This window comes from Rousettus aegyptiacus, unplaced genomic scaffold (genome assembly GCF_014176215.1).
Source record: "Rousettus aegyptiacus isolate mRouAeg1 unplaced genomic scaffold, mRouAeg1.p scaffold_m13_p_5, whole genome shotgun sequence".
Lineage (NCBI taxonomy): Eukaryota > Metazoa > Chordata > Mammalia > Chiroptera > Pteropodidae > Rousettus > Rousettus aegyptiacus.
Window position 1 is genome coordinate 114,813,763 of NW_023416308.1, and position 24,399 is coordinate 114,838,161.

A 24,399-nucleotide genomic window follows, 5' to 3' on the forward strand; every position below is an offset into this window, starting at 1 on the left:
GGGGCCGGGCAGCCTGGTAACCCCTCCCTGTCCGGGCCTCGCGGCTCAGCACGGGGCGGGGCCAACCCTCTGACCCCCTGGTCCCCGCTGGCCGTCCGGCCTCCCGGCCCTTCCGGGATCCCCGCCCCCGTATTCCCTGGAGACCCGGGAGGGGCGCGCGGGCCCTGAGGTCTCCGCCCTCTGGCCCCTAGCCCCTTGAGGCAGAGCCGACCAGCCCCGCCCCTATTCCGGGCGGGGCCAAGGGGCAGGGCTTTTCCTAAGGGGCAAAGCCGAGGCATCCCGAATTGGGGCGGGCAGAGGACAGAGCGCCGGGTTATTAAGGCTGGGGGTGGGAGGATTCCCAGGGTATTGGGGTCAGGGTGGCATTAGCCCAGCTCAAGCCGGGCTAGGCTGACTCAGCGTCCTGCCCCGGTCAACCCGTCCCTGACAGCTCTGCTCTCCCCTGGGCAGAGATGGGAGATGGCGCCCGTGCTGCCCCTGGCGCTGCCCCTCCAACCCCGCATTCGTCTGGCTCAGGGGCTCTGGCTCCTCTCCTGGGTACTGTCGCTGACCGGTGGTATCACCCTCTTCTGTAGTGGGCACCTCCTGGTCCAGCTGTGGCACCTCGGCACCTTCTTGGCTCCCTCCTGCCCGTTCATCGCCCTGCCCCAGGTTGCCCTGGCAGCTGGAGCAGTGGCTCTGGGCACAGGACTGGCGGGTGCAGGAGCCAGCAGGGCCAGTCTGGATGCAGCTCAATACCCTCCGTGGCGAAGGGTCCTGGGCCCCCTGCTGATGGCTGGCACAGCTGGGGGCGGAGGGCTCCTGGTCCTTGCCCTGGGGCTAGCCCTGGCTTTACCCGGGAGTCTGAACTCTGGGCTAGAGGAGGGCCTGGGGTCTGCCATGGCTCACTACAAGGACACAGAGGTGCCGGGACACTGTCATGCCAAACGGCTGTTGGATGAGCTGCAGCTGAGGCACCACTGCTGCGGTCGCCATGGGTACAAGGATTGGTTTGGGATCCAGTGGGTGAGCAGCCGTTACCTGGATCCCAATGACCAGGACGTGGTTGAGTGAGTGACTTTATTCTCTTCTCCTCCTACTCCTTCTTCTCGTCCTCCTTCTCCTTCTCCCTTGAAACCCCACTTCACCCAGACAGGAAGTAAGTAGAGCATAGTGATTGAATGGGTTACGGCTCTGCCATTTATTAGCTAAGTGCCCAGGGCATCTTACCAAACTGCTCTGGGCCCATTTCCTCATCTGTAGAATGGAGATAATGGCACCTCTCTTAGAGTTGCTGTGAAAACAAGTGAAATATGCATGCCTGGCACATAGTAAAGCAGCCCGTAAATGTCCTACTCTCTTGTAAATGTCTTACTCTCACTTTTCCCTTCTCGAGGCCAGTGCCCTGCAGCTTCTCCCCCAGGCATCTATCTACAGACACCCTAACGCCCCTGCCCATATCTTTGCAGCCGGATCCAGAGCAATGTGGAAGGCCTATATCTGATTGATGGGGTCCCTTTCTCCTGCTGCAACCCGCACTCACCCAGGCCTTGCCTGCAGAACCGGCTCTCAGACCCCCACGCCCACCCCCTCTTCAATCCCCGTCAGCCCAACCTAAACCTCTGGGCGCAAGGATGCCACGGGGTGCTGCTGGGGCACCTGCAGGGATTGGCAGGCACACTGGGCATCATACTGGCTGTCACCTTCCTACTGCAGGTGAGTCAGCAAAGCGTCTGAGGCCTCCCTCCAACCGGGTCTCCTCACTGTCTCCAATCCTGGGGCTCCTGGAACCTCTCTGACCTCTTTCCCCTTGCTTTCCCCACAGACTCTGGTGCTTCTGGGCCTGCGGTACCTGCAAACGGCACTGGAGGGGCTCGGAGGAGTCATCGATGGGGAGGGAGAGACCCAGGGCTATCTCTTCCCCGGTGAGCTGAGAGACATGCTGAAAACAGCATGGCTGCAGGGAGGGGTCACCCCCAGGCCGGCATCTGAGGAGGCCCCTCCAGAAGAGGAACCTCCTAAGGAGGATCTACCTGAGGCCTAGTGGCCTGGAGCTTGGTGCAGGGGAAGGAGGAGTCCCTGGGATTAGAGGAGTTAGGATAGTCAGCGAGCTGGACTGAGTAGGAGAAAAAACCAGGGTTCCTAGGGCCTACCGCCTGTGGCCAGAACCACCAGAGCACAGGAAGAAGCGGGGTGATGGGAGCGTGGCACCGGAAGGACTGGAGACTGCTTCTGTGCAGACTCAATAAAGTTTTTGGGCTGAAGCCACTGACCTGTCTCTTTAAGGGGGTGGGGGTCGCGTGAGAAGTGATTTCTGTCTGAGAGGAAAGCCAGGACTCCAAGGTTTTGAGCCTGGTGAGGATTAGAATGCAAGAACCGGACTTGGAAATGAAGGAAACCAGAGTCCCCCTAAGGTTGAGATTTTTTATTCTGGAGGTAGGAGTGGGGGTGTGTGGGGGGGTCAGCATGCTCAGGTGGGGAGGGTCCAGCCCAGCTCCTCCAGCCCCCCAGTGCATGCCCCAATAAGTTACCCAGTTACTCTGCCGCCCTCCCTCCTGAGTCTGTCTGTCCTTTTGCTCCGCCCCGCCCCAGACAGGGCTGACCTGGCTCAAAACAAGGGCCTCTTGTCCCCAGCTTGTGGGCAGTGCCACATGGCAGGCTGGGGGAGGGGAAAAGCAGCCGGGCCACACCCTGGGGCTGAAGGGGCTGAAGGGGCTGAGGGGGCTGAGGGGGCTGAGGGGCTGCCCCTGGCTCTGAGTGGTCAGGACTCGGAAAACCGCATCCTGGGCAGGCAGGGCCCGGTCCCACAGGTCCGTGCCTGATGAGGTGGTAGTTGGGGTGGGGCGTCCATCACACCTCCACGGCCGGGTCTGAGCCTCGGCCCTGCCGCTGTAGCTGCTCCTCCTGCTTCATCTTCGGTTTCTCTGTCCGCGTATGCCACACCAGAACCTGTCCCGGGAGGGCTTCCGTTAGAGCCAGGCCCAGCTATAGCCAAGCCTCTGGGGCCCTCAGTACAGACCAGGTTCTCCAACTCCCTCTACACACAGAGCGTTGTCTGCAAGGTGTGAAGGGCAGAGTGGTGGGGGAGGCCTCAGTAACTCTTTATCCCTTATCTCTCTGTGCCACACGGGTGCCCAGGTCTCTGGGACACAGAGTGGCAGGAGATCTCCTTTCTTCGCTGGCTCCCTGCTTCCCCTTCAGCAGAGTGAGCAAGGTTGCATCTGAGTTCTGCAGGGCCCCTCCTGGTCCAAACACCCATCTTGTGGTCCTCCTCCTAAGGGTCTCGCCACTTCTCCTGTTACCTGGCCACCCCAGAGTGATGTAATCTACTGCCATTCCCTTACCCGAGTGCAGTTGGCAGCCCGTGGCTCCAAGTCCTTGGGATCCACGAGGTGGCTTAGGAGACTGCTCTCCAGGTGGCCCCGAGGAGCAGTTGCATCAAACTGGGCATCGGGCTTAGCCAAAAGCAAGGGCAGGGCGACCGCAAATCCCGCCATATCCACTGGGAAGGGCCGATTGGGCTCCCACGCCGTGTGGAAGCCCACGACCCGGCCATCCTGTACCCGAGGGCCCTCGAATCGCAGGCCGCCCACCAGCCCCACGGGCCACACTGAGACACCGCGGGTCCAGCGCATCTAACAGAGGCCAGGAGACAAGAAACAGGCAGGGCGTGGCCCAGGGGAAAGGGAGAAGCAGAAAGGACCACTTGGGGTCACTCTATCCCACTGCTCCTCCTCCTCACCCAAGAGCCTAGTGCAATACTGGTTGGTAACCAAGGCAACAGAGGAAGCAGACCTCAGCGGGCCTCTTTCCCAGCTCTGTCCCAGTGCTCACCTCCTCAAAGAGTTCCCGGCTGTAGGTGTTGTCATCATCAGCAAAGTACACGACTCCCCGGCTCCCTGGTGGGGGTGGGTCCTTCTGTCCCCCAACGGCACCCCCTCCACTCCGGAGCCAGTCGAGGGCCCTGTTCCGTTGCTCTACACCACGGGGCCGAACCCAGCCTGGTTCTCCCTCCCGAAGCCGCTGGGCCTTGGGGGTGAGGGCTGCCAGGTGTGTAAAGAGGAGGCCAGAGGCAGCCAGCAGCCCCGAGACCAATGGGGTGGGGCCCTCGGCATCCTCCACCAGCAGCCAATGCAGCCGGGGCACCAGGCTCAGGGTCTGGGACAGCCGCACCAGCTCCGCCTTCTGCACCAGCCTGCAGGGGTGGGGAAGAAGCAGCAGGAAGGAAAGGGGTAGGCACCATCTGCCCACTCTAGCCAGCAGACATAGCTTCTTCTGCACTACTCTTTGCATCTTCCATGGCCTTTGCCCAGCCAGTACCCCAATGCTCTTTCTCCTTGTTAACTTCACACTGACACTCACCTAACCTGTTCTTCCAGCCCATATCTGTCACCCACCTTAACCCCAGGGTTATGGGAGACTACAAGTGAAGGGCACAGACTTTGGAATCAGACAGATCTGGGTTTGTAATGCCAGGCTTGGGGAGAGTGAGGCTTGGCTCACTCTCCTCAAGCCTCAGTTTCCTTGGCTATAAAATGGGATTAACAGTACTCTACGACAATGTTGTTTTAAAGACTGGATAAATTAATGACTTTCTAAAAAAACACCAGATGACTAGGTTCTCTTCCTTCCGTGTCTGGGTTTCCAGGGAGAGGAATTCAGAGGAGCCCCTTGACTCCTTCCTCTCCAGGGGAGGAAGATTTATCTGAGTTTAGACAAAGAACTGGGAGGGGGTGGCTCAGTCTCTTCTAGGCTTCTGTATCTCTCAGCTTGGCCTCCCTGCTGCAGGCTGGGCAATATGTGTGGAAAGAGAGCCTAGAGCTGCCTGTGCCTATGGCTCAGCCATCTGATTCTAAGAAGCTGTTATTAGCAGGCCTTTTGGCTGCAGATCCAAAACCCTGTCCTCAGTTGGTTTGTATCAGTAACAAGGCTACATTTTATTAAAAAAAAAAAAAAAAAAGTAAAGTACAGTGCCTGCTAAGAGTAAACACACTGTAAATTATAGCTAGTGTAACTATTTCTAGACTCTGGAATGACTACAGAGTCAAGCCCTTTCTACTTCAATCGAGTCAGGGCTTCTCAAACTTTCTCACAGACAAATACCTAAGGAGAGAGTAAACTCATTGACAAGCTCCAAATATCTTTGAAACGTTATTTTTCTATCTTAAAATAAAGTTTCTCAGGAATTTTGTATTCTACTTCACAGTATACCCTGGGAAAAGGGTGTTATTTTGGAAAATAACCATTTTTACTGAAAAATAACCATTTCCCCACAAATCTTTGAGTAAAGATGTGGTTCATTTATCCTGTCCTAGTTTGAGGAACACTCCCTTGCCCAGTGCCTCCCCAGACTTCTCCTCATCAACCCCAACCTCTTGGTCCATGCAGGCCTCTTGGGTGCACCAGAGCCCGTACCTGGCGTAGGTGGGGGTAACAACATAGATAGTAGGCAGGGCCTCAGGCTCAGGGGGCTGGGCAGGGGCAGGGGGTGGGCGATGGAGATCAGCTTGCAGCTCGGAAATCCTCAGGTCCTTCTGCCGGAGCTGCTCTGCTGCTGCCCGCAGGGAAGGGAGGCAGTCACACGGCTGGCCTGGTCCCAGGAAGCAGGGATGGGGGCAGAGAACCACAGCACATTCAGCATCCCAAAGGGTCCTAATCTTCTCGTTCAACTTAGCCAGTGCAGGAACCTCTTTACAACTTCTCTAACAGCCTTTTCCACACCCCCGGTGGTGGGGAACTCACTGTCTCAATTAGCAGCCCCCCTCCAACTTTTAACAAATTCCATCTGTTACGATTTTCATTTGGATAGTGAGCTGATTATCTGCCTCCATCCTTTCTACCCGCTGGTCCTAATTTTGCCTTAAGGAGCCATAAAGAACAAGTCGAGCTCCTAAAAAAGGACAGTCTTTCAAATACCTGAGTATCACGCAGTGGCCCTGTCTCGAAATCCCTGCATAGAGGCAGGGTTCAATCTGTTCCCTTGGCTGTGTGACCAAAGACTCATTAAATTCATCGATTCCATTATTGGATAAATATTTATTGAATGCTCCTCCTGGGAGGGACTGCCTTAGGTGCTGGGGATGCATCAGGGAACAAAGCAGATATGGTCCCTGCCCTCATGGAGCTTTCACTTTATGGAGGAGGCAGACACTAAGTAAAGAAAGCAAAGAAACAATATTACAAATTGTGATAAGGGCCATGAAGGAAGCAAATAGAATAGAGAATAAAAGAGAATCCAGAAAAAGAGGAGGTGCTCTAGCTAAGGTGGTCATGGAAGGCCTCTCCGAGGCGGTGACATCTCGGCTGAGACCTGAAGGATGATGAGAAGAGGCAGCCAGGAAAGCTGGGAGAAAAGCACAGCAGGCAGAGGGAACAGGTTAAGAGCTTGAGAGGGCAGTGAGCGTGCGGTTTTCCAGACAGTTGTCATGAAGCCAGTGCACCCGGCGCAGAGCGAGCGAGAGGGCTAGGATATGGGGTTGGAGCGGCAGGATCATGCGAGGCCCTGCATGCTCAGGGCAGGAGTCTGGATTTCATCCGAGGTGCGGCGGGACAAGGGGAGTGCGCCCGGCGACCGCAGAGGGCTGTCGGAGGGCCGAGCCGGATGAATGGTGTCTGCGCGGGGGTTCGTCCCCAGGGCGGGATGCATCGCGGCGGGCGCCGAAGGGCTGTCCCGCCGCACCCCCGCCCCGCCCCGCTCACCGAGCTGCACCAGGGCGTAGAGGAGGCCGGAGATCGACACCAGAAAGTAGGCGAGAAACACGTTCTTCAGCTTCAGCTTCATGGCCCCACCGCCGCCGCTGCCGTCAGGACAGGCGGGGTCCGGCGGGGACGAGGGGTCCCTAACCCCCGCCCGCCAGCCTGCAGGCCCCGCCCCAGCAGCGGCCCCGCCTTCCTCACACTCCTCTCATCCGACTCCGAGGAGCTGGGACCGTTGGCGCCCTCTGGGCCCACTTCCGGTCAGCCTGAAAGCTCCGCCCCCCGTTAATTTCCGGTCCCACCGCCTAGCTCTGGGAACCACGGGAGTAGGTTACGTCATATCCGGCGTACAAGCGCGCGGTGCTCTGCAGTCGGGTGCTCAGTGTAGGAACATGGCATCAAGTTTGAGACCTTCGCCTTGAACTGCAGTATTCCTCCTGGCGGCCAGATTTTCTCCTTGTGTTCATTCATTCATTCAGATTGTAGTCACAACACCCAGTAACGGTAACTCAATAAATACTTGTTACATGAATGAAATCTGGGGCCTATCATCTGCCAGACCTGTGCTCTAGGTCTGTTTCATATAATCCTATGAGTTAGATGGTATAGTCCCTGTTTTATAAACAAGATTAACAAAAGTTTTGGAATTAACATTGTGCAATTTTCTACATCCCTCCTAGATACCTGAGCTACAGGTTCTGTAGTTTCCTGATGCACGTTTCTCAGATGACAATAGGTTCTGGGGTGGGATACCAAGGCAGTGGGCTATCTCCCAGGGAACTGACTGAAAATACTTCTTGAACTGAGTTCCTTAACTCCTAAGGGGAAGCAGAATTTTGCTACTCCAAAATACACCTTTTGGGGATATTTTAAGCTGGCTGTTTTTAAGAAATGACTCAAGAGGAGCCTTTTACTTCCCCTTTATCTGCTTAAAGGAAAGGAATGCTCACTTTACCATCATAAGAACTAAGTGGCAGGCAGGCAGAAATCTATTAACAAAATTACCCTGTGTCCCATTGTGTCTGGGTGGCCCATCAAAAACTTACCAAATATTTGCTTTCTCATCTACCTGTGAATTGCCTATTTTCCCTCTGAAGTCCCAGACCCCTGCCTCCCTCTAAGTCCAGGATAGCATATGAACCCTAACTGCCTGATCTGTCTTCCAGTCCCATATGCTTAGGGAGTGCCATATATACATATGTAATACATTTGGTTATTTTCTCCTAGTAATGTCATGTCAATTTATTACACCAGCCAGAAGAATTTAAAAAGGGTAAAAGGGAAATTATTTTTCCTCCCCCACACTTCTCTTTAGGTGTAAGTCATCCTGAACACTTTTCCTCAAAAAAAAATAAATAGTTTCTTATAAAGGGTCGTGGTCAGTCTACAAAAGAGAGAAAACTGTCACTAAAACAGTGGGAAAATTTTTAAAATGCTGCTAAAGAGAAGAAGCCTTTCATGTGAGAACATCTGATCATCTAGCTATTTCTATTCAAGAGAAGTGTGGGGTCTGGTCTCCACTATTAGCTTAGGCCTGCTAAAGTCTTGTCAACGTAAAACATATCCAAACCTAAAGAGGATTTTTAAAGAGTACTTGAGGCAAACTGAGGACATATGCCAGGATGCAAGACCTCAAATTCTTCAGAGAATGGCAGCTTTGCACCTCATTTTGTACATCAGAAGCAAAGAAGACGTAAAGAAAGTGCGTGGAATCTACTGGTGGTCAAAGCTCTACAACTGGATAAAAGGCAAAATGGAGAGACATCTTTTACATTGGTGGGTACGGGAGAGTTAATAACCAATATTTATAGCACAGGGAGGTGATATGCGGGGAACAGGTTAACAACGAGGGGTTCTGTGGTCTCGTGCTCTGGTGCCTGCAGCTGTGCCTTCCAGGGATAGGAAAAGAAAATTACTCTGACATTTCAAAGGTATATTATCCTAGATGCATAAGAACGATGGACAGAGCTCACTTAAAGATTGACCTTTGCTAAGGAAGCTATAGGCCTAAAATATGACTACTCGCTTATGACCTGCCCAGTCAGGAATTTGTGATCAGACCATCCCGTGTGGTTACTTTTGGTCACTGAGCTTGTCAGACCTGCCATGTGGTCTCCCTGAGCTTGCCAAGTTTATGACATAGCAACTTTTCATTCACAATGTGATGACCTTGTGGGGCTTCTCTGTAAAAACACTGGCATTTAACAAACTGAGGAAAGCTTGCACTCACTCATTTTGCTGAATTGACAAGGCTTATGCTGAAGCCTTATGATGAAAATGTCAGGCCCTTAGGCTTCTTAGGGTCAGTGTGATTCAGGCCAGAACTAGAGATATGGACAGTTATTTATGGTTTATCTCTTTATTGTTGCTTCTTTTATCAAAATCTGTCACAGCTGGGGGCCAAGAAGAAGTAAAAAAATTTCTCACAAATATGCCCCCTCATCTCCAGTTAGTCCTCCCCCCACCCCCCGCCTCCTACCTAGGGTGTCGGGCCAACCCTGAGCACACATGATCATCTCCCCCCACCCTCAGCCTTCTCCCAGCAATAAATACAGGCGACCGTGATTCAGTGAAACCGCAACTGATTTCTCCATTTTGAATGCCCCTCAAGGGGACAAAAAGGAAGCAAAGAAGTTCAATGCCTAACCCCTCTTAAGGAATGGAAACTTCTTTCCCCTAAGGGACAGAGGAGACAGAACTGTCCCTGTCAGAACTGTAGCAGCTCTAGAAGGAATGGGGGAAAGGAAAGGCTGGAACAAGAGAGAAGAGTAGGAAGAGGAAGTTCTCCAGCAACCTCGCTCCTTTCATCCATTCATCCCTTCTCAGGTAAGGGGTGGTCCCAGTGTATCCATGGGGCATAAAAAGGGGAGAGCTGACAGAGAAGAGCCAGGAGGAAGAAATAAAAAAAGAAAGCAGTTTGGTGGGGAGGGATGGGGAAGGAGAAAAAGAGCCCGAGAGCTCACTGTCCTCATCTTCTTCCAAGAAATGGCGTCGACACACAAGGCATGAATGAGTAGGGTCTGGAGGATTCAGACTCCCAAAAGAAATGAAAGAGAAAGGAAAGCAAGGGTGCTGTGGTCCCCAGGTCTTCACAGGTGACTGTGCTCCACACAGAGCAACAGAGTGTTGGGGACGAAGGGAGACTTGGTGTCAGTGGGTGGGAGAGGTCAGGAGATTGTAAGAGGAATCCAGAGCCCAGAAACAGCCTTCTCCTCCTGCTCAAATGTTCACAGGATCTGGGTCTTGGGATATGGAAGGTGAAGTCTGGGGAGGGTCAAACTCCAAGGCAGAAGGAAGAGTAACTCTCATCACCACCATACCCCCCACCCCCCAATGTCCCTTGGGTTATCGCAGGTGAATACTCCAGTCAGATGCCACATTAACACCAGGCTTACGCACGATCAGCACAGAGGTCTCGGGGTCATGCTGGAAGGACAGGTGGCTTTCAGGAGATCCTGGAGGAGAGGAAAGAGTACCACGGTCATAGCAACAACTTTCCTACAGGCAAGATGTCCCCAACCCTGCCCCTGCTTCCCCTCTTTTCTCACGCTGGGGGCCGGACCACTCACTCACCTTTTGTCTGGAGTACCACAGCTGCTGGCTTTCCAGCCCCTATTATCACCACCCGCTCGATCCAGACTGGTGTCTCAAAGTGGCTTTTGGGATCTGCTGAGCTGGAGGGAGCAAAAATAATGCCCATCAGGGAGAAAGATGTCAGAGCAAAAGGGAGGAGGAGACCCGGAGCAAGGTCATGATGCTGTGAGCATCCCCGAGGCCCAGCCTCCTCCTGAGGCTGCCAAGGCAGTCAGAATGGGCACCTCATTACCTGGAGACGAGGGTGTTGCCAGAGAATGAGAATCGACGCAGTAGGAACTCATGGCGAGTCTGATAATTGAACGTGTGCCCATCATCTAGAAAGAGCTCTCCTTGGGCTGTACCCTGGGGAGGGAGTGGAATAGGTGAGTGCCTGAGCCCAAGAGAGCACAAGGGGACTGACTCCTAGGACGGTACACGGATGACTGAAGAGGCCGCTTGCCTATGCTCTCACCTGGGGGCTGAGTGCAACAAAAAGAGTGATGGGGTCTTTCTTCATACACTCGGAAGAACGCCGCACTCGCATCCACCGAGGTATAATTGTCCCTCCGCGCTGGAACGCAGGGATCTAGGGCAAGAGCAGTGCTGGGATGAAGTTACCCCATTGTCCAACCCCGGCCCTGCAGCTTCCTTTGCTCTTGCCCATCTTTCAGAGCACACACTTTCTCCCACTCTGGAAACCTGCAGGCAGATGGAGCTGGCAGCTGGGCCAGGCTTACTCACACTGCTTAGGGTTACAGGCAGGTACAGGGTCTGGGGACCGTGATGCTTCTGGTAGCTATGAATGTCATACCAAACCTGTGGGCAGCAGGAGAAACAGTCGGTCACTCACTGCACAGGGCCCCCATTCCACTTACCGCCTCTGGCCTCCACCATCATTCCCCATCATGTCCTTCCTTAACTTACCTCCCCTTGGCCAGGCAGATAGACCTGTACACCATGAGCCCCTGAGTCTGACACAGGATGAACCAGCAACGCATCTCCTAAACGCACCGGAATCAAAATGACCTGAGATCAGTTCTAAGGCAGGGAGCACCGAAGCGCCTGCACCCTTGCTCCACCAGCCTCACCCACTCCTCCCTCCCTGCGTGCCCACAGATACATCCCCAACGAGTGCTAATTTCTCAGCCCTCCCCTTACCGCCCACCACCAGCTGTCCTCCCCATTTCTCACCAAGCAGGAATTGATCATCTATACTGAAGGTCGTGACATCCTGAGGATAATGCACCCACAGCGGCCTGGGAAGGAAGCAAGACAAGAAAGCTAGACACTTGCTGTTCTGGCAGATGTCAAAGATGCCACCCCAGGAATTGGTGATGAGAAGAGCACGGGGGTAAAACCCAGGAGCTGACAGCCAGACAGTCCGGACAGGCTTCAGGCCTCACCTCTGCAACCTCGCCCTGGTCTAGGTATGTAACACTTCCTAACCCACCTCCCTGCCCGCTCCTGCTCTCCTCCTCTCGAAACTGTTCTGACAGCAGCTTTCCAGCGGCCGCTTGGTTATCCTGGCCTGAAAGGCCCTTCAGGGTCAGGTCGAATTGTCCTCTGCCACTTCATCTCTTACCTCTCCTGGTTCCTTGCCCCCGAGAAACACGCTTTTTTCTATTCCTGGAATATGGCAAACTCATTTCCAACTTAGAATCTTTGCACCTGGCGTCTCCTCTGTTTGGGATATTCTTCCTCTAGATCATGAAGATCTGTCTGACCCCTCAGTTAGGCCTCATCTCACATGGCTTTCTTCTCAAAAAAAGCTATTTGTGGAACCTAATTTCATTACCCTCTTCTATTTTTTCAAAGAGCTTGTTGGCAATTTTCTTATTTATATATTTGTTTGCAAGTCTGTCCTCCTCCCAAGAACGGACACTTCGCAACGGTAAGACACTTTGTCTCCAATGTTTCTGGCTCTGAGGAGAGTGCTGAATAATGCCTGGCATGTCGTGAGCACTCAATAACGTCTACTGCTATTCATCCCTGTTCTTCTCTTGGCCTTGAAATCACGTTTTCCTCCTTTATAAGACCCTAGTAAGTAAAAGAGGCGCAGAGACGGAACCCAGTCCCCATTGTCCCCCAGCCACCACAGCCCACTCTACACAGACCCAACTGGATGCCTCACCTCATGACAGGAATCCCTTCACGATGGGCCTGATAGAGGAGTGTGTACCAGAAAGGCAGCAAGGCGTATCGCTGGTCCAATGCATCTCGAATCATGTCCTGGTACTGAGATGGTAACAGCCACGGCTCTCGCCGCCCGGTGTCCAAGTGGGCATGTGCCCGGAAGAATGGCTGGTAGGCACCCATCTGGTACCAACGGACGAGGAGCTCTGGCCCTGGGTTCTTGAAGAAGCCACCCACGTCGGCTGGAAAGGAAGGAAGGTTGGAAAAGAGGGTGAAGGAGGTCTGCTGTGCAGGAGTCTCCGAGGCCTCGTGCTGCCCCTGCCCCTCAGCCCTCTGCTCACGCCCAGGTCTTATGCCCTCTACCTTGCCCGTCTCCCACCAAACCAAGGACCCCAATTCTTCCTCCTCTCACCCCCACAGAAGGATATTCCCACCAGCCCCAAGCTGAGACACATAGGGATAGAGATCTTCAAATGGTCCCATTCGGCGGTATTGTCCCCTGTCCACACGGCTCCTGAGGAAGACAAGAGGGAGGGAGGGAGTTTGCAAACAGCGACGCACGCAGCTTCTTATATAACTGACCTCTCTGACCTGCCACATCTGCTCTGAGACCCCCAGGGTCCTGCTGAAGATGGCAGAGTTCGCAAAAGCTCTTAAGGGACCTCCCACTCCCTGGCGTCCCTCAAAGTGCAGAGCTGGGAGGAGGCGACATGCAGCTCTCACAGGATGGCCATGTGGACAGACAGACCAGACCGCTCTGAGGACCAGGCCTCGGTCCACAGCGCCTCCCACCTGGCCCTCTCCCCCTCTCCCTCAGCTCTATTCTCCAAATCTTACCATAGCGCTGGGAGCCAGAAAAGAAAGCCCTGCTCAGGACAAAGGGGCGTTCTACGCCCCCAGAGCGCAGAACCAGTCCCTCAGCAGTCGCCATTTGCTGAGTGGAGACAGGAGAGAGGAGGGGCAGTGAGCAGCAAACGCCAGCTGTCATCTGTTCAAGTTCTCCAGCCCTCGGACCCCGCTTCGGCCCCTTACCACATATAAGCCATAGATGTTGTGCACATCTCGGTGCTCCCAGCCCCCGTAATGCTTGGCATCCTTGAGCATAGTGACCTCAGGACCATTGAACACAGATGGTTCATTCATGTCATTCCAGACATAGAGGTTGGGACCTGAGCCCTGAGAACACAAGGCGGAAAATGGAGACAGAAAGACAAAGGAGAGAAAGAAGACAAACAGCGTCAGAGCAGCAGAGCTCCTGAGAATCCAGAAAGATGCATTTCTCAGGGACCATCAAGGCCCCTGATACGTTACAGGCAACCAACCATGGCAGGATCGACAGGCAGAGAATTCAAGGAGGGAAAGCCGGATGCAGGTCGGGAGAGGCCGTACCTCATAGTTGTCAAAGCTGAACATGTTAGCCCACCAGGCCCTCATGGTGGGATTGGTAAAGTCGGGGTAACTAGCTGCACCTAGGAGTTAAGGGTGGCTGTCAATCCCTAAGGGGAGAAATGGTCACCATTCTTCCTCCCTGGTCTTCCGATAACCTGTCCCTCAATTTTGGGACTACCTACCTGGCCAACACCAGCCCTCGTAGTCAGAGCCATCCCGGGTTTTAACGTACAGATTCAGGTTCTGCAACTCCTCATGTACGCGGTAGCCAGAGTCCACCTTGATGTGCGGGTCCACAATGGCGACCAGCTGGGAGCAAGAACACGGGTGGTCAGGGCTCTCCAGGGCCACCGTGCTGGAGACCAACATAGACCGTGGCTGCAGCCCTTTTACCTTCCGCTTCTTGGAGGCCAAGTGCTCAAGCATGGTGAGGGGCTGGGGGAAACGGCTGGAGTCCCAGGTGAAGTACCGCTTGCCGTCGGCGTGCTCGATGTCCAGCCAGATGACATCGCAGGGCAGGTTGTGGTCATCGAAGCCCTGACTGACTTCCAGCACGTCGGCCTCGTCCCGGTAGTTCCAGCGGCTCTGGTGGTAGCCGAGGGAGAAGAGCGGGGGCAGTGCCTGGGTCCCTGCAGGTTCAGCGAGTGACCGGGGTCACAATGGGATCAGACCAGGCTGGGGCCAGTGGGCACACCCAGGAATTGAAGGAGGCTTGTAAACTAGAGGAGAGCTGAAGGACACAGGACCTCTGAAAATGCAGTTGCCCCTCTCAAGAAGACAAGGGCCAGAAAAGGAAGCTGCCAGCCGACAGAGGGGGTCGCTGTGTACCTGTGAGACTGGCATACTGCCGGAAGATGTCAAAGACAGAAGGCCCGAGCAGCAGGAAGACATCGATGATGCCGCTCTCCGACATCCAGCGGACATCTGTCTGCGGGGTCTCTCCAGACCCCTGCAGGTAGTCTAGCATCTTCCCAAACAAGGTCTGTAGGGGGGATCACAGAGAGATCTGACACCCTCCCTCTCATTCCCCAACCCAAAGACAAAGCAGCAATGTCCTCCTCAAAATCCACACAAAGCTTCTGATGAGTCACCCTGGGCTGAAATTAAATGTCACCTCTTCGGCGGACGCCACCATCTAAAGCAGCACTGCCCCCATCCCCACCACACGACTGCTGCATTTCTTTCTCGGCTCGCACCACCACCAAGCTCGTCTTTGCTATCCATTTGCCGGCTGTCTGCCTCCCTGAGTGAGGCCCTTTGCAACCTCAGTAAGAAATAAGCACCTAGAAAAGCATCTAGCACATAACGCGTACTCAATCACAAACGTACTGACGATAAATGTAGAGAGAGCAATACTTCCCCATGAGCGTGTATCTTCCAGTCGTGATGGGGGGAACTCAAAGACTGCTCCCAGGGCCCAGCGCCCTGCTCTCACCCAACCCCAAATAGGCTCTCTTCAAAGCTAATGGCCCGGCACAGCTGTCCTCCTCCAGGCCCGAAGACTCCCGCCCTTCCTGCTGCCCGTGCCGCGCCCTCACCTTCCCCGCAGTGTTGGAGGATATGTCAACCCAAGTTTCTGCGGCATTGAGCCAGAAGATTCCCAGGTCTCGATGAGGACTGTGTCCCAGGAGCACAGGCACAGACCCGTACAGGGCCATGGGGTTGTACAGCTCATACTGGAATACATCCAAATTGTAGAGGCGATACGGCTCCCCACCCCTGCAGGCAGGCAGGCAGACAGACTAGCCCCAGGCCCTGGTACACACAACCCCCACCCCACAGACACAGCTGAGGGATAAGAACTGGTCCCTCTGCCCTTTCTCAAAGAAGAATTACCGAACTGCCACAGGTAACGATTCACGCTTCTCTGGAGTATCCAATATGCATGCACATCCCCCCACAGCCTGGCTTCCGGCCCATCTCTGCCCCCATATCCTGAGGTCACCATGAAACTCACTCAGTGACCTTCAGCCTCAGGTTGTCTGCATGCTCAGGGATCCCATACACATGCTCCATGCCTGGCAGAGAGAAGTCCAATCCTACAGATGTGGGACCTGAAAGGAAAGCGAAAGATGAGTCCCAGAGCCTTTGCCGGCGAAGACGCCCTGCGCCCCTGCCGAGGCTCTCCAGGTCCCTCACCATAAGGCTTGGTGTCAGTGTGAGTTTTGAATGTCTCCTCCCAAGCTCCTGGCTCATCTTTCTCTGCCTTCCCCTGGGTCTCTTCTGGCTGTGAGGAACAGAGCAGACCACTACGCGATCACATACCAGTTCTCTCTCTTCCCCCACCCCTTTTCTAAATTCCATCCCTGACAGTGAGATTCAGCTCAAGTTTCTTGTGGGCCTTTCCCCTCCAACCTCCCAGTCATCCCTGTGCTCCAGCCACCCATCCCCACCGACTTGCCTTGTCACCATCCTCGGGAGTCTCCTCGGGCTGGGCCCCATCGCCCTCAGCTGGGTCTTTTGATCCTTGCCTGGAAGGTAGGAGAGCTGTCTGCTCCAATCCAGAGGGGATAGGGACGAGGGGCTAGTGGAAGGAGGGGTGAGGGAATAGAGAGCCAAGGGTCCAAAGGAAGGAAGGCACTGGAGGAAGGGACTAAATGTTAAAGCTTGGAGAGAAACCCCCGCAGTGAATAGATACGTGTACAGAGGATGAGGAGAGAAATGAGGAAGGGAAACGAGGAGTAAATGCCACCAGGAAATGCCTTCCACACAGGCTCAAGTCATCAGCCTCTGCCAGCATCCCAAAGACAGGTGGGTTCAGGGCCTAGGTTCGGAATGCCAGTCCTAACTCTGCTGCCTCCACTGAGACACGCTGGCCTCAAATGCCCACACGGGGCCTCAGCCTATTGGCTCGACACAAGGGTTTTGCAAAGGCAGGTGGGTCATACCATGATCCAGCCTCTACAGATATATGCAGGGACTCAAACAAGAGGTTGTGCCAAAGAATGCTTTCAAGGGCAGCTGGCAAGCATCTCTGCCCAGGGCCTCAGTGCACCCCAGCTGAGAGCCAGGAATCCCAGCAACAGCCAGCATCTCTCCACCCCTTGGCAAAGCAAGAAGCTTCCTATATTCCTTAAGGACGCCCAACATTTCATCTTCCTTCTCCTAGGGGGCTCCCAGTCAGAACAGGGACCAGAACCAGAGAGCACATAGCTGGAGAAAGAGCAGTGATGAAGGGCAGGGCATGGAAGGGTCTGGGGCACCTTCCCCTGGGGGCCAGAGTGAAGGGCGGGTAAGGGCAGAGGAACACATACAGTACCAGTGGCCATGGATTTACCTAGAGAAAAGGTTCTTGATCTTATCCCAAATGCTACCGAGCGTGAGACTAACTTTATCCGAGAAACTAGGGCAGGAGGAGATGGGTAGGGAAGGGGAAAAGGAGGCACAAAACCAACACAAAAACAGAAACATAAAAGTGAGTTTCAGTAGACAAACTTCCAGAGATGGGGGGCGGGGGGGAAGAAAATAAATCTGGGAAATGTGATGGCGTGAGGAGGGGAAGAGGGGAAAGGTAGACCCAGGCAGGCCTCTCTCAGAGGAGGTGCCCAGGGAACAGCTCAGGGACAAAGTGACTGCCTCCTGGTCTGCAGAGGAAACGAAAACGGCTGCAAGCAGCCTGCTTCCTACCACCCCTGACCGACAGCTTCTCCCAGCGCTCGGCCCCTACCTGCCGTCTTGCCACCCTGTCTTCTCTCGGGGACCCAGTGCCAGACCCCACAATGTCCCTAGGTTTTCAGACTAGGTCACCTTCAGTCCCAACCCCTGTACTCACGAGACCCTGGGGGCTCGCTGGTGCTCAAAAGCTAAGAGTCCTCGGGCATTGACACTGAGCAGAAGGCTGCGGTCCTCCAGCAGGTCAAGGCGAAATGGCCGTGCTGTCAAGATGATTTTATAGGGTCCTTCAGCCATGGTTAGCTCCACACTGTTGTCGTCACGGCCAGAGACAGAAAGCCTAGGAAAGAGGTCAAGAGGAATATGAGGACATGCAAAAAGACCGAGAGTGTAGTTTCGACGCTTTAGAAGAAGGGGGACCTGCTAATATTGTGAGAAACTCCTGCAGTCTTGGTGGGATGCCTGGTGCCTGGAGCAACAAGGTCATCAGAAGCAGATGTGGACTTACAGACAAGGACACACTGCAGGGAGGGCGCATACGCCTGACCTATTCTGGGACTTCTTGCTCTAAGGACAAGGATGGGAAAAAGTTACCAGAGAAGAAATAGCTGATAACACAGTTGTGGCCCTGAGGCTGAGTCTGGGAATTGGCTGTAGTTTGTAATTGCTAACCTGATGGTAACTAATGATGATTTGCAAAGCCAGCTTTGTGAGGGAGAATAAAAAGCCGTGGAGACAGGGGTGGGGGGTGCTAGCATTGCCATTCCTTGCCATTCCTCCTCTCCCTTATCCATGTTAGTAAAAGCATTTCCAGACTCCGACTCTTCTTCCTAACCGTCTCCGCAACAGCTAAGAGCTATAGACAGTGTGGCAGCAGGGCAGGGATAGACAAAGCGACCAAAGGAACCAAATAAAGAGCCTGGAAACAGACCCGAGGATAGTTAGAACTAGGAAGTGTAGCAGAGGTGGTATGGCCATTCGGTGAGGTCAGGACTATTCAATAACGGAGATCCTCTGGACGGGAAGAAAATGGTGTCATATTCCTACCTCCTACCAGATACAATTATCAACTCCAAACAGATTAGGACTTAAAATTTAAAAGTAAAATCTTTGGAAGAAAATATAAAATATAAACATTTTTCTGACCTTGAAATAGAAAAGAATTATTTATAACACAATCTAGGAAACACTAACACCGGAAGGTAAAAGACATACATTTGACAACACTAAAATTCGGAATTTCTATTTATTGAAAAACACTTTTAGGGTCATAAAAAACAAAAAAAGTCTAAGAAACTGTTCCAGGATAGAGAAGCCTAAGGAGACATGACTGCTAAATATAATATGGTATCCTAGATAGGTGGGATCCTAAAAAAAGGGCATTAATAAAAGCTAAGGGAATCTGAATAAAATGTGGCCTTTAGTTAGTTAATAATAATGATATCGATTCATTAAGTACGACAATTGTACCATGGTAACATTAACAATAGGGGAAAATAGGAGTGGAGGGTATACAGAAACTCTCGTAATATTCTTGCAACTTTCCTATAAATCTAAAACTATTCTAAAATAAAAAATCTTTTTTTCCCAAGGCATCTTTAGGAAAATAAAAAGATAAGCTATAGCTTGGGAAAGACAGCTTAAATATAAGTGAGAAAGAATTAGCATCAAACTGATCCGTAAAGATCTATGCACTCTTATGTTCACTGCAGTGCTATTTACGATAGCCAAATATGGACGCAACCTATGTGCTCATCAACGGACAACTGAATAAAGTTATGATTCATATATACCATAGAATATCACTCAGTCATAAAAAAAAAATGAAAATCTTACTATTTGCAATAACATGGATGAACCTAGAAGGTATTATGCTGAGTGAAGTAAGTCAGAGAAAAATGAATTCCGTATGATTTCACTTATATGTGGAATCTAAAGAACAAAAGGAACAAACTAAGTGAAAACAGGCTCACAGATAAAGAGAACAAATTGGTGAGGGCCAGAGGGGAGGGAGGTTGGGGCCTTAGTGGAAAAGGTGGAAGGATGAAGAAGGTACAAAACAGTCACGGGACGTGGAGTACAGCACAGGGAATACAGTCAATGCGATTGTTATGGCCGTGTGGAGAGCCAGATGCATGCTAGAGCCATCGGGGGGATCACTTCATGAACTACGTAAACATCTAACCATTATACCGTATATCTGAACTTAAAAAAAAAAAAGAAAAAAAAGAATTAAGTGTTAAGATTCATGAATTTCTACAAACCAATAAGGACGAACAACAGAAAAATAAGCATAGTTGGCAACTACCATTTCATAAGACTAGTAAACCAGAATGACAGATAAACGCAAGAAGACGCAATCTCATCAAAAAACTGGAAAAGACAACCAAGCCAAGACCACCACATGGTATCATTCTACACCCATTCTGTTCACAAAAATTAAGTCCAACAGTACCAAGAGTTGAGGAAGATGTAAATCAATGAGGTCTCTCACATATTGCTGGCGGAAGCGTAAATTGGTAAGCCATTTTGGCTTTATTTTAGAAAGTTGATCATTTCCATATTCTACAACTCTGCAGTCCCTCTCCGAGCTAATATAACAAAAAGAAACTCCTGCACAGGTACGCAGGAGACATGGACAAGAATATTCATGCCCAAACTTTGAATAACAAAACACTGGAAACCACCCGAATGTCCATCAATACACAAATGAGTATGCTAGGATATAGTCATACATTATACAGCAGTAACAATGAACTACCAGAGCTGCACGCAAGAGAGTTAAATAAAGTTAGGTGAAAAAAGAAAATCCCAGGAGACATTAAGATATCATCCCTATGAAGCTCAAAAACAAACAAAACCACATAATTTATTGCTTAGGCACATATGTACAAGGATGTATACGTGTTTCTACACATCTACACACGATACGACTGTAAAAAAAAAAAAAAAGCCAAGGGAATGGTAAACTTCAGAGTAACGATCGTTGCTGGGGGCGGGTCACGGGTACAGGACAGTGAGAAGCATATGGATGGGTTGGGTGGAGGGCTCATAGGGTAGAGTTTGTTATTTTCTAAATTAAATAACTGCCATGCATGGAACAATGATGAGAGTGAGTCATGACCTAAGAATTTGAGTAATCTTATCCTGAAAATCTGAAAAAAAGAAGAGAAATAAGAAAGCGAGAAGGGAAGAGGAGGGAAGGAAGGAAGGAACCAACCACAGAGACACTGTATTCCTGGAGGGCAAGATCTGTGTCTTGTTTATTTCCTCTTGTATCACTAGCACCTAGCCCAGGTCCTGATGCTAAAGAGGAAGCAGTATCTGCTGAACGAATGGAAATTAAAAGGTGAAAGAGAAAATAGGTAAAACAGAGAAAGGTTGAGGAGAGTGGCAAGGTGCTATTATCTCGATGTGAGAAAGTCAGCTGCCAAATACGAATTCATCAGGAAGGAGAAAAAGGCCATGGACACAGATAGGTTTCTCTGGAAAAATTTACCGAGCTGTCGGGGGGTCAGCCACCAGCACATCTGGTACACGGTATCGGGGCCGCCGGGGCTCCAATTCATCAATCCTGATCCGAGTCATGTTCTTTTGAAGCCCCTGGAGCTCCAGCACCAGCAACACCTGACGGGGCAGAGGTTTGGATTTGGAGAAAGGAGAGGACCACACCAGGGAATGCCCTTGGAACCAACTCCCTCCTGAGGGGTCTCCTTCTAGCCCTTTGCCTAAGGGATCTGAGATCTGAATTCCTCACGAAGTAAAAGCCCTAAGATTAGGCTACAACAGGACGTTGGCTATGGGTTCACCCTTCCTGAATTGCCCCTTAGCCACTTCCCCACCCCCATCAGACTCTTCCTCCCCTCTCCCCGCTGACCTTGGTGACCTCGTTGATCAGATGGACTGTGAGTGCATCAGGACCAAGCTGCAGTGAGTCCAGCAGGGCTCGGTAAGGAGAAAGGCCTGGACGTATGCTTCGCTGCCGCCTGTCAAGTGAAAGGGTTAAGAGCATAGGAGGGCAGCCTGAGATCCGTAGGTCCCCTATCACTTAGCCGTGTCCCCAGGCTACCCCATCTGCCAAGGATACCTCCCACATCGCCCTACTTTCCATCCCACTCTCCTAGAAACATCATACCTGCAGAAGGAACTCTCTTCACATGTCTTAAAGTTACTTCTATCCACAGCAAGGGTGATTCCCAGGCAGACCCCTAAATAAGCCAGTACCAAACCTGTCCATGACCTAAGGAGAAAAAGGACAAAGAGAGAACAATCAGCTTGGAGTCAGAATGGGCCCCACCTTCAGAGGTAAAAAGGCCACATCCCTAAAAGACAGCTCAGAAAAGAGGGAAGATGGAGTCCCTTTAAAGAGAAAAGAAGGCAGAGGAGGCATGGGGTTAAGTGGCAGGCCCGGGGAGTTGGCTCACTTACACCGTACCTTTAAAAAGGTGGAGGAACTGGACAAGGATCTTTGGCCTTCAGAGGCCCTGCTGTTGACTCTGGTTACATCAGCCTCTCAGTGGAAAGGAGCAATAACACGAGCCCCACAGGGGAAGCAGTGGCACCATGTGTGTGCATGAGGGAAACAAAGCAAGCCATGCCTTTGCACCAGCAAGGCACTGGGTGGAGCTACAGTGAAAAAGTTAAAGATGTACCCTCAGCTAGCCTACTGGTCACAGTTCCTAGGATACTAACATCCCTAGCACCCCAGCATCCTGCCCCTCAGATCTCCACTCCTATACCTTCGAGTTACCACTATCACGAACTAAGCCTGAAAAGAATAACTAACTTGCATTAAATCCTAATGGACCCCCAGAAGCCTAGCTAACTGCTTTCTAGCCCTAGTTTTCAACTCTGCTTGCAGTTTTTAAGTGTCAAAGTCTAGGTCTCACCCCCAGCAATTTTGATCTAATTGGTCTGAAGAAAGGCCTGGGCATAAGAATTTTTTTAAAGTTCCCTAAATGACACTAATGGGCAATAAGGTTTCAGAATCACTTCTTTATACGCACAACTTCTTTTCTCCCTTTCTGTTTTCTTGGTGGATGCAGGGTTAAGGTTTCTTCCAGACAGGAAAACTGAAGCATAAAAGGTTCAATAATTCATCCAAGATTGAACAGAGGTGAAACTGGGATTGAACTCAGCCATGACTCTGAGGCCCATGTACTACTTCATGATGCAAAACACAGCACACTAACCACTGGCAGGGCCTGACCCACTGAGGACCATCACCCCAAGGTTACCACAAACTATCACTTCCCCAGCATAATGTCAAATGACAGACAAGGGACTTAATGGGTTTGTTTAAACAAGTTACTCTGAAGGATATATTCAGCTATTCTGAGTATATCATAAACAGGGGTTCTGTTAAGAATCACCTGCCCTGCTTATTAAATGAAGATCCCAACGCCTGGGAATCTGCATTTCAAACACGCTCTCCTAGTGACTAATGTGGGTAGTCCGAGAGCTTCCAAATACGGGAGAAATATACGGACAAAAACACAGGCTTCTTCTAAGCATTAAAACTTTGCAACCTGCTAATGGGGAAGCTAAAGAGTACGGCCTACTATACATATTGCATCCAGTATTAGCTTCGGTATCTGCATAAAAGCTGAAGGGAAAGAAAATCACCAGAAAGGAGATCACAGAACACAGTAGGCCCTCCAGTTCCAGAAGAACGTGGGAAGCAAGCCAGGGCACAGAATGCTGAGGAAAACAGCAGGCATTGTGGCTTAGTAGGTCTAGCAGGAATAAGCAGTAGCAAAACAGGCAAAAGAACTGCTACCAGAAAACTCCACAGCAAGGCATGTGGCCCAGTTCCTGAGTGCCTACGGCAGGCACCCTGACCCTCTAAACCCCTGTTCACCTGCCCAAAGCAGCAATAACCAGAAATACTGTCAGTTAAATACCCTCCTGGAATCCTATTTGCACAATCTATAAAGTGGGTTTGGAGAGATGGGGATAGGATTTCCAAAAGATGTTTCAGATGTGACCTGTTGGAAGGGCCTAGGAACTCGGGGATGCCTTGAATGCCCCTGAGCAAGAGGTGCTCCAACAGCCAAAATCAGGAATGAGCCGAAGGGCAAGTCGCACCCGTTTATTGTTTCAGATCATAGGATTCCAAAAGTTGAGTTTACGACCAACACTTTTTTCATTGCTGCAGGCAGTCGCCACCTCTCCCACCCCAGTATATCCGTTAGATGCTAGTAAACGTTTTGCGGCGCTGGTGGTTGTTTCGAAGCGTTTTTCCGCTAATATAAACTCGATAGCGCAGACCAAACCGTTCGATTACGTGTTGTGTTTGAGCAACATCATCCAGGCAAACTGAACTTACTGGATCCTGCCCCAGCCGTGCCCAGCGAGCGCGAACACCGAACAAGCCAGTGCTGGCGTCCACGTGAACCACGTGAAGACAAGGGCAGGGCAGGGTCCGGGGATCTGGGGGAGTGGGTAACAAGGGCAGTGCAGGCGGGATTGCTGGCCGCGCTGCTTCCAGCCCGGCTGAGGGGCCGCAGGACAGCTGGATGCGTTCCTGGAGGCCGGGCCAAGTCTCGTCCCCCGCCCCGATGGCACTGCAAGAAAGGAGGCGGCAGCATTAACCGCTGCGAGCTGCCAGGGGAGGGCGGCGGCTGAGAGGCCAAGGCCAACAAGAGCGCACAGCTGCGGCCTTCTTTAACCGCCAGCGGGAGCTGGGAGCACCAGAAGCATGGGCCCCCAACGCCGCGAAGATCTACCGCGAGGAGGCTGGGGGCGCTTGAGACCGCCTCCAGACAAAAGATCCTCGTGATACCGGGGATGGCGAAGTCTCAGGAGGACATACAAGAATTAGAGACATGGGGCTTGGGGGATCTGGGGACGTCCCAGGATGCTCCCGGGTTCCGCGATCCTCACCGCCTCCTCCGCGCCGCCACTGCCGGTACCGCCGCCATCTTGTGCCGGGTTTGCTCCCTGACCCCAAGCTTCCCTTCCCCCCGCGTGCGTTGAGCCACGTATCTTAGCGCCCGCCCCTTCCGGCTTTGG

The 24,399-nt window shown here is 52.1% G+C and overlaps 3 protein-coding genes across 6 annotated transcripts; 1 reads left to right on the top strand and 2 right to left on the bottom strand.

The window, feature by feature from the left end:
- Window positions 1-28: 28 nt before the first annotated feature.
- Window positions 29-2,247, top strand: ROM1 (retinal outer segment membrane protein 1). Its single transcript, XM_016127897.2, has 3 exons — window positions 29-1,049; window positions 1,449-1,695; window positions 1,805-2,247. The coding sequence occupies exons 1-3, from the start codon at window positions 460-462 to the stop codon at window positions 2,021-2,023; spliced, it is 1,056 nt and encodes a 351-aa protein (XP_015983383.2). The 5' UTR covers window positions 29-459; the 3' UTR covers window positions 2,024-2,247.
- A 142-nt stretch (window positions 2,248-2,389) lies between these two features.
- Window positions 2,390-6,895, bottom strand: B3GAT3 (beta-1,3-glucuronyltransferase 3). Of its 3 annotated transcripts, none has more exons than XM_016127898.2 (5): window positions 6,679-6,895; window positions 5,395-5,569; window positions 3,814-4,174; window positions 3,324-3,614; window positions 2,390-2,928 (listed from the first exon to the last, which is right to left on the bottom strand). In XM_016127898.2, the coding sequence occupies exons 1-5, from the start codon at window positions 6,758-6,760 to the stop codon at window positions 2,830-2,832; spliced, it is 1,008 nt and encodes a 335-aa protein (XP_015983384.1). In that variant the 5' UTR covers window positions 6,761-6,895; the 3' UTR covers window positions 2,390-2,829. The 3 variants fall into 3 exon arrangements, with proteins under 3 accessions (XP_015983384.1, XP_036076146.1, XP_036076145.1); XM_036220253.1 differs by adding an exon at window positions 5,896-6,129 and having other exon boundaries at window positions 3,814-5,569; XM_036220252.1 differs by lacking the exon at window positions 6,679-6,895 and adding an exon at window positions 5,896-6,664 and having other exon boundaries at window positions 3,814-5,569.
- Window positions 6,896-9,240: 2,345 nt separating this feature from the next.
- GANAB (glucosidase II alpha subunit) lies at window positions 9,241-24,386 on the bottom strand. 2 transcript variants are annotated; one of them, XM_016127895.2, is made up of 25 exons: window positions 24,271-24,386; window positions 21,521-21,625; window positions 21,263-21,371; window positions 20,885-21,012; window positions 17,546-17,725; window positions 17,051-17,116; window positions 16,175-16,244; window positions 15,913-16,000; window positions 15,731-15,827; window positions 15,312-15,492; window positions 14,602-14,755; window positions 14,167-14,402; window positions 13,956-14,082; window positions 13,774-13,853; window positions 13,417-13,560; window positions 13,222-13,318; window positions 12,797-12,898; window positions 12,383-12,626; window positions 11,443-11,507; window positions 11,176-11,252; window positions 10,993-11,067; window positions 10,724-10,837; window positions 10,502-10,614; window positions 10,249-10,349; window positions 9,241-10,130 (listed from the first exon to the last, which is right to left on the bottom strand). In XM_016127895.2, exons 1-25 carry the CDS (start codon window positions 24,306-24,308, stop codon window positions 10,021-10,023), a joined length of 2,901 nt encoding a protein of 966 aa, XP_015983381.2. In that variant the 5' UTR covers window positions 24,309-24,386; the 3' UTR covers window positions 9,241-10,020. The 2 variants fall into 2 exon arrangements, with proteins under 2 accessions (XP_015983381.2, XP_015983382.2); XM_016127896.2 differs by lacking the exon at window positions 17,051-17,116.
- Between the last annotated feature and the right edge of the window lie 13 nt (window positions 24,387-24,399).